The following is a 9,142-nucleotide window of genomic DNA, read 5'->3' as shown; positions in this document are numbered from 1 at the left end:
AGATGAACGAACGACTCTAAAAACGTGAAACCTGACTCGAAACAGGTGAACTAATTCCAGTACAGAACCTAATAGGATGTTGCGCATACGCGACTGAACGAATCACTCCCCGAGACGACTCGTTCTTCCCGAGTCACATGAAAGAACGAATTGTTCAAGAACAACCTGTGGACCCGCATCCGAGAGCTTGTGCTACACGAGCTTTTGTGCTTAAAAAGTATACAAATTTTTATTTTTCGAAAACAATGACCGATCGTTTGTCTAGATAAGACCCCCTTATCTGTACATTTTTGTTCTGGAAGTGAACTTCTCCTTAAAGCATTTTTACTTTACTCACGTAAATTTAAAAAGTATCTGTATTTTATCGGAGTTTTCTTTGGAAAACTTTTACTTCCAAAGCTTAATGTGGTACTCTTTACTGCACTACATAAAGTTGATTTTTTTTTTTTTTTAATTTTTTAGCTGTAATACTTAAGAACATTAAAAATGTAGAACTTCCTTGTAGTCAAGTAAATCTTTGAGTTACTTTTACTGGAGTAAAAGTGAGAAAGTACTAGATTTCTAATGTATATAAGTATTAAATGATATTTAAGTAAAGTACAATATTATGCTTTGGAATGTTGTGAAGCCAAGTTTTCTATAAAAAATTAAAAAAAAAAAAAACAGTCTGATAAAGTACTTTCAAAGCAGAGTAAAAATACTTCACGACTGTCTGCCTCTGCTTCTTGTGCTTTATCTAAAAGGATTAGTTCACCTTCAAAATAATAAATTCTTGATATTTTATTCACCCCCATGTAATCCAAGATGTTCATGTCTTTCTTTCTTCAATCGAAAAGAAATTTAAGTTTTTGAGGAAAACATTCCAGGATTTTTCTCCATATAGTGGACTTCAATGGTGGCCAACCGATGAAGGTCCAAAATGCAGTTTCAATGCAGCTTTAAAGGACTCTACACAGTCCAAGCCAAGGAATAAGGGTCTTATCTAGCAAAACGATAAGTAATAAAAATAAAAATAAATAAATTTGCATACATTTTAAACTGCTAATTTTGCTCAACCTCATGCTTTATGTAATCATGCACGTGATGTACGCGGAAGTACCGAACGACTGTTTACAAAGCAAACGTGCAAAAAAAATGTAAAACAACGATGTTGGACAATTTTGAAGTTGGAGGAGAAAATGAGTTTTTCACCCTCTACCCTACCTTTTTGAACCGTAGTACACAGGTGAATAACTAACCCTGACTTTTCCAATGCAATTACGCAATGTGTGAAGACGCACACGGACGTTGCAGAGCTAGTTTAAGATGAGCATTTGTGGTTAAAAAGTATATATATCTATTGTTTTCAGAAAATGACCAATCGTTTCCCTAGATAAGACCCTAATTCTTTGGTTGGTATCAAGTAGAGCCCTTTGATGCTGCAATGAAACTGCAATTTGGAATTTCAACCCACTGATCCCCATTGAAGTCCACTATATAGAAAAAAATCCTGGAATTCCTCAGAAACCTTCATTTTTCTCTTGCTCTCTCTCTCTCTTTTTTGACTGAAGAAAGACATGGGGTGAGTAAATTATCAGGAAATTTTTATTCTAGAAGTGAACTAATCCTTCAGATGCATTTATGCAGTCTGTGTTAAGCGAAGTTTGTTAATGTAAGTAATGAGTTTTCTTTGTACAAAATGGAAAGAAAAACAGATCATGTTAAGTGAGAAACCATTTATTTTGAATACATTTGGGTGACAAAACAACTTAAACAAAAAAAGCAGATTACAGAGTCTAATGTTTACTTCCAGAGTTTCTTGATGGACATGTTCTTCTCACTGTCTTTCTGCATCACCTGTAAACACATGGTCAATTATAAATGAGAGATATCCACTGAAAACAAATATTTCCCATATTAGGAACTGGTAGATTTAAAAACAATTTGTTCTAAGAGCACAACTGAAAATGTTTTTAGTACCTTGGCTACTGCCATTTCAAAATCTTCTTGGGTAACGTGGACTCTCCTCTCTCTCAGGGCGTACATCCCTGCCTCTGTGCAGACACCCTGTCAGACAAACACAAATGTGCGTGAATGCTGCAGTAAAGACACCCACAAATGCCTGACAATATGCGCAGCACTGCATCATCCAGGTTGAGACTGTGACCTCACCTTGACCTCAGCACCAGACGCTCCTGGCATCAGCTCAGCAATCTTGCGCAGGTTAATACCACGCGTCAAGTTCATCTTACGGGAGTGGATCTTCAGAATGTCCAAACGGGCCTGAGGAGAACAACATAACTCTATAAGGTTGCTGCTAGTATTTATACCTTCAATAATAGAATCTTACAAATACAGCTGAATGTCAGAAGTTTTTCAGAGTCCAGAGAATTCCAGCCTACCTCTTCATTGGGAGGGGGAAATTCAATCTTCCTGTCAATACGGCCTGGTCGAAGAAGCGCAGAATCCAGAATGTCAATACGGTTTGTTGCCATAATAACCTGAAAAAAACAAGAACATATTCAGTAAATTTAGGCTTTGCTTAAAGAAAATTATAAAAATACAGCTGGAAGTAAACACAGAAATAGTATAAACGTAAGCTTGAGTAGTTCTGTTTGGTCAAAGCACCCCTGGTGGTGATGTTTGGATAGTATTATCAACTAAAGACAAAAAAGGAGGAAAACATGCTTTGTTTTCTTCATTCAGTATGACTACACAACAATAAAAAAGATATTATTATTAGAACATTATTTATTTTAAAAAAATAATTAAAATTCTAAAAACAAAACTAAAACCAGAGCATTTAATAACAAATTATTATTATTATTATTATTATTAAATACTCAACTTTTAATAGTACAATAGTAATATTTCTTTATTGATGTTTAATTTTTATCATTTAAATGCTAATAAAATGAAATCATATTTTAACAGTAATGACACTGTAATTGTTATAACGTGTGCTCCAAAAAACTAGCCCAAGAGTTGCTTGCATGTAAAACTCTGTCCAGCTTGCAAGTTATGTTTAATGTACTCTCCAGAACTCACATTTTGTACATCAAGTGTTAAGTGTAATTTTAAAATGCATTTTAAAACAGCTTTTTTACTCAGATGTACGCAATTCATGTGGGTCACATTTCTCTGGTTGGAAAATACAGAAATTCATCCAGAAAATAAATAAAACATCTAAAAAAAAAATAATAAAATTAATTAATTAAAAAATTTAAGTTAAACTTAAAAAAAAAAAAAAAAAAAAAAAAAGACATTACTGAATACTGTAAGGGTTTTGTGCTATAGTGTTTCAGGTATATATATGAAATGTTGCCTAGATCCTTCTTTATGAGGAATGATTTTGATTTGACAATCTTTGTAGGAGTAGTAAATGAAAAAACAAATAAGCGGTTTAAAAATCACATAAGATGTAAATCTTAAACGAAAAATCTATCCTTAATTTACAGAAAAACTAAACCTACTGGGTACACTAAATTCTGGGCAATTTAGTATTTAGCTCATAACAAAATTAGCAACCTTAAACTGTTCTCTCTGCAAAAACTTCTAAAAAACCAGAGATAAAACAAATATCACGTTAGGAACAGCATATAGGTTACAGATTTTTGTTTTGTCACCTTGATGTTTTTGGTGGCTTCAAATCCATCCAGCTGGTTGAGGAGCTCCAGCATAGTCCTCTGCACCTCACTGTCACCTCCTGATCCGCCCTCCAGCCGAGACGAGCCGATGGAGTCGATCTCATCCATGAAGATGATGGAGGGCGCGTGTTCCCTGGCCATGACGAACAGCTCACGCACCATACGAGCTCCTGGAATGTACAAACATGGATAACTCAGTCTAATTTTTACAAATGTTTACAAGTAAAAAAGTTCATTCAGAGGTTTTTGGACAATATATGCTTTTATAATAAGGAAAATAATAGCTAGTTCATTCTGCTAAACATCTCCTTTTAGATTCCACAAAGAAAGAAAGAAAGAAATTCATAGGTATGAACAAAAATGTGATTGGTCTGGAAGCGCACCAACCTTCTCCTATGAATTTCTGCACCAGCTCTGATCCAGACACCCTGATGAATGTGCAGTCAGTGTGGTGGGCCACAGCTCTGGCTAACAGGGTCTTTCCTGTCCCAGGAGGTCCATACAGTAGCACACCCTGCAGACCAATACACACGTTACAAAATAAGAAATAGATCTTGTAGGCCAACAGACCTACTACTGAGAAGGTAGCACTCTTTTACATGATTGACCTGATGAGAATAAGCTATGCCATCACTTACCTTAGGTTGAGCAATTCCTAGAGCCTCAAACAATTCTGGGTGTTTGACTGGAAGCTCAATCACTTCCTTGATCTCCTTGATCTGTTTGTCCAGTCCTCCAATCATCTCGTATGTTGAATCTGGCACTTTTTCAACCATCATCAGCGAGACGAGCGGGTCAACTTTGTTTGGCAGGATTTTGTGAAGGGTGTAACTGTCATTTCGAAGTGCTACACGGCAATTTGGAGTTACCTGTTGGAAATGAGAATTCAGTTTACCATTAATATTAATATAAAAAAGCTACAATATCAGTAAAAGTTGCCACCAGGCAAAAACTGCATCCTCTCCTCAATTTTTTTTTAAATTCTGATGTATCATTTATAACTGTAAAAACTAGGGATCCACAATTAACTGTAATTTGTGAATTAATTGTGATTTGTGAAGATTTTGGCTTCTTCTGATGAATTCATACAAATAATTTTTATTTAAATTTTTTATTTATATATTTTTTATTCATATTTACTTTTATATTTAATTTATTTTTTTTCCATTTTACATTGTCATCATCTTGCATTGGTAATGAGTGTCCACAGGCTTTCATCCCAGGGGTTGCCAGATGTCAAGAGTTTAAATCCCCCAACCAGAGATTTTCTCCCAAATTAATACATTTTGTGTTTTACTTTATCTTTTCAACCTGACAACCATGGGCACACATTCTCTTTGCGCTGCCAAAAAAATAAAAAATAAATAAATAAATAAAATAAAATAAAATAAAATCACAAGCGCTTCTGCTGTTTGCGGCAACTAAATCTGCAAAAAAATCTTCTAAGTGATGAACTGTAATAAATCCAAAGATGAGTTTCAACGATATTGTTTTTCATGAATCTCAGCTATATTGTTTGGAAATGTGGCTGCTAATTACAAGTGTTACAGTTAGTCCTGTCAAATCGATGAATCGATTTCTGGTATATTCCATTTAAATTATATACAATAACATACTTTCTACAATATAAAACCAGTTTTTTTGAGTTTCTCTCAAAAGCTACAACAGTGAAATTGCTAATAATAATTTAATTAAAAAAAAACAAAAATTATGTTAGCGTTTTTTCTTTAAAAAAAATAAATAAATAAATCGCTATTAATTGCATCCAAAATAAAAGTTTATGTTTACATAACATATATGACTAATGTATGACTACACATGTACGTGTAAATATTTCTTAAATACATACATGTACATTTGTATACTTCTATATACACATGAAAATATACACAGCACATGCACATATATTATGTAAACAGACTTTTTTTTTGGATTAATCCAAAAAAATACAAAGGTTTTTTTTGGTTTAAATAAAAAATGCTAACATGATTTTTTTTAAATTAAATTATTATTAACAATTTCATTGTTTTCTAACAGCAACTAGATGAGGTAAATAACCCCTTTGTATGAGTTGACATTCACTTAATTTGTGCTTAATTTGCAAAATAATTGCAATTATTAGTATAAGAAGCCTTAGTAAAACCCCAAACAAAACACTTACATCATTTATATCAATGTTTTTATCCACATCCACCACAAACTTTCCTTCAGGATGCACCTGAATAACATATGCATAAATACAAACGATTAACAAAACTGCACTGTAACATCTCAACATGCTCATGAAATTAAGGAGGAAATAATGGCTGTCAAACCTTAACCAGCACTTTCTTCTTGTCCATGGCTCTCACCACCTCTCCTACATAAGACCCCTGCTCCTGCAGCAACTGAAGCTCCTCACGCAGGAGGCGCACTAAAAGAAAAAGCACAAAACACATATTATCATGTCATACTGATGACAATTTTAGCACATGCTATTTGGCATAAGCATTTGAACACCACAAAACGACATTCACGAAAAAGTTGATTGAAAAGGCTTTACCCTTGGCGTTTAACTCATTCCTTTGAGCCTGCAGACGTCTGAGATTTTGGCTTTTGTCATTCACTGTCAACTGAGTAAAGAGATAAGCACATTTAGACATAACATACCCTTGTGAAAAAGAAGTTTGCTTAATTGTATCAAACGTGGATTTGTTGTGTACTTCAAGTCTAAAAGTGCATTTTCAATAAACTGTACTTGAAGATAATATAATATGAATGAAATGAAAGGCCACATAAAATTTTAAAGTACATTTGAAATCATTGTTTTAATTTAGTTGCGTTTTACAAAACTGCCATACGTAAGCACATGTAAAGGTCTTGGTTATAATTTTATTTGATACATCACTTAAAGCTAAAAAGGTTAAAATATTCCAGATTGCTGCTTCATCACTACAAACACACAATGACAATAATATTTAAACATTTAAAAGTATGCTAAAGTGTACCCTTTTTCACAAGTGGCCTTAACATCTACAGATTAAACTGTTTGCTAGCCAAACTAAAACTATTTTATGGCTATTCTTACCTGAAGCTCCTCGATTTTAGACAGGTAATACTGTCGAAGACCAGAGCCTCCTTTACTGTCCTCAACATCCATCTGGAAAAAGAAAATTATAATAAAATATTAATAACATATACAGTGAGTCAGGAATATGTTGCCAGGTGGAGTAAAATAAAGATTGCTCATGTTTTGATGCTAAATTATCCATTTAGCATGTTATGAACAGTAATGAGATATTTCTCATGTTATACTTCAAGAGTACAGGTTTCTGTTATGATGTTATGAACGATTTTGTTATGATGACATAAGCGTTTTTTGATTATCAGGAATTTCTTCTCTTTCTGTTAGACATGAAAGATTTCTATTGTTATTATCTGTGATTTCGCAAAGCAACATTCATTAGTTGTCATGTTATATCCAGTCATCCCATGTTATGTTCAATCCCAGTCAGTATGTCACAATGAGACAGCAAACTCTGCTTCATTCCGAGCAAACGCGTCTTAAAGTCAGCCAATCTGTCTTATATTTCCTAACACAACAATCACAGCAGATTCCTCAAATACAATACGTGATGCTGACTTATAAAACATAGCTACATGTGCTGTTCATATTTCAAGATTTAATATAATATATCACTTACTTGCTCGATCCCGTCCAACGCCATCTTGAACATACAAACTTCCGTCTGTCAGTGGCGTTATTTCCGCTTTGTTTTCCTCGGGCATGATACGACTGAAAAATGTGATCCTAGCGCCACCGTCACGCTGGAGAGTTGCTGTTGTTACATTTAACCGCAATATCTCCCATTGGTAACGGTAAGTGGACAGTGGGAGTACGGCAAGCCGTTTTAATATTTAATCATTTAAACGTACTAGTATTTTCATACTATTTTATGCCGCTAGCGCTTATTTTTTAGCTTCTAGTATCTATTCCATTGGGTACTAGTTCTTATTCATTAGCTGCTAGTGCTTATTCTTTAAGTACAAGTGTTCATTCTTCAGGTACTAGTAACTTTTTAAAGATTCTAGTGCTTTATTTATTGGATAGCAGTACTTAATAGTGACTAGTACATATTCTGTTGTTTGCCATTGACTTCTGTGGGGATCTGTGATTCATATATCAACTATTCACTTCTGACTATTAGGCCTATAGATTCCATTTGTGACTGGTATCTTTTCAAATATTACTAATAAGTTTTTATTAGATACTAGTACTTATTTATTAAAAAACATTCATTTTCATTAGATACTAGTACCTACTTAATAGATACTAGTTATTAACTAGATACAAAAGTTTGTCAAGACAAACTTTAAGTTGGCTTGAGAAAGCCGGAACAGAACGTTTTAAAACATTTGAAAGGTTTATAAATATTAAAAAGTTTAAGAAGTTTTAAAAAGTTTTAAGTTTGATGGTTTTCAGTCTGAAATAGTTTGAATTCTAAAGTAGTTTTAAAAGGTTAACGTTTGGATGTTTTGAAGGCAATACAGTCTGTTAGAGATAGATAGATAGATAGATAGATAGATAGATAGATAGATAGATAGATAGAATGTTGTTAGCATGTTATTAACATGATTAACATGTGACTAGCATGATGTTATAATGATTAGCAAGGTACTAGCATGTTGTTAGCATGCTTATAGGATTATTAGCAAGTTACTAGCATTTTACTAGCATGGTGCTAACATAATTAGCAAGTTACTAGCATGCTACTAACATGATTAGCAAGTCGCTAGCATGTTTCTATCATGATTAGCAAGTTGCTAGCATGTTTCTAGCAAGATTAGCAAGTTAGTAACATGTTGCTAGTATGATTGTAGCATGATTACCAAGTTACTAGCATGTTACTAGCATGTTACTAGCATGATTAGCAAGTTACTAGCATGTTGGTAGCATGTTTCTAGCATGACTAGCAAGTTACTAGCATGTTGTTAGCATGATTAGCAAGTTACTAGCATTTTACTAGCATGGTGCTAACATAATTAGCAAGCTACTAGCATGTTGTTAGCATGATAAGCAAGTTACTAGCATTTTACTAGCATGGTGCTAACATAATTAGCAAGTTACTAGCATGCTACTAACATGATTAGCAAGTCGCTAGCATGTTTCTATCATGATTAGCAAGTTGCTAGCATGTTTCTAGCAAGATTAGCAAGTTAGTAACATGTTGCTAGTATGATTGTAGCATGATTACCAAGTTACTAGCATGTTACTAGCATGATTAGCAAGTTACTAGCATGTTGGTAGCATGTTTCTAGCATGACTAGCAAGTTACTAGCATGTTGTTAGCATGATTAGCAAGTTACTAGCATTTTACTAGCATGGTGCTAACATAATTAGCAAGCTACTAGCATGTTGTTAGCATGATAAGCAAGTTACTAGCATGATTAGCAAGTTGCTAGCATGTTTCTAGCATGATTAGCAAGTTGCTAGCATGTTTCTATCAAGATTAGCAAGTTAGTAGCATGTTGCTAGC

At 33.8% G+C, this 9,142-nt stretch overlaps 1 protein-coding gene across 1 annotated transcript; it reads right to left on the bottom strand.

The window, feature by feature from the left end:
- Positions 1-1,700: 1,700 nt before the first annotated feature.
- Positions 1,701-7,420, bottom strand: psmc5 (proteasome 26S subunit, ATPase 5). Its single transcript, XM_051124964.1, has 12 exons — positions 7,310-7,420; positions 6,694-6,765; positions 6,169-6,238; positions 5,942-6,039; positions 5,788-5,844; positions 4,265-4,495; positions 4,014-4,140; positions 3,606-3,796; positions 2,382-2,480; positions 2,152-2,262; positions 1,960-2,046; positions 1,701-1,836 (listed from the first exon to the last, which is right to left on the bottom strand). The coding sequence occupies exons 1-12, from the start codon at positions 7,340-7,342 to the stop codon at positions 1,783-1,785; spliced, it is 1,230 nt and encodes a 409-aa protein (XP_050980921.1). The 5' UTR covers positions 7,343-7,420; the 3' UTR covers positions 1,701-1,782.
- Positions 7,421-9,142: the final 1,722 nt, after the last annotated feature.

This window comes from Labeo rohita, chromosome 12 (assembly GCF_022985175.1).
Source record: "Labeo rohita strain BAU-BD-2019 chromosome 12, IGBB_LRoh.1.0, whole genome shotgun sequence".
NCBI lineage: Eukaryota > Metazoa > Chordata > Actinopteri > Cypriniformes > Cyprinidae > Labeo > Labeo rohita.
Note: the sequence above shows the minus strand (reverse complement) of the source record. Positions and strands in the feature narration are given on the sequence as shown.

Coding starts and splice junctions, on each gene's coding strand:
- psmc5 (XM_051124964.1), bottom strand. CDS start 7,342: ATGTTCAAGATGGCGTTGGACGGGATCGAGCAA. Junction 6,766..7,309: donor CGTTGGACGGGATCGAGCAA/GTAAGTGATATA, acceptor TTCTTTTTCCAG/ATGGATGTTGAGGACAGTAA. Junction 2,481..3,605: donor AAGCCACCAAAAACATCAAG/GTGACAAAACAA, acceptor TGTTTTTTTCAG/GTTATTATGGCAACAAACCG.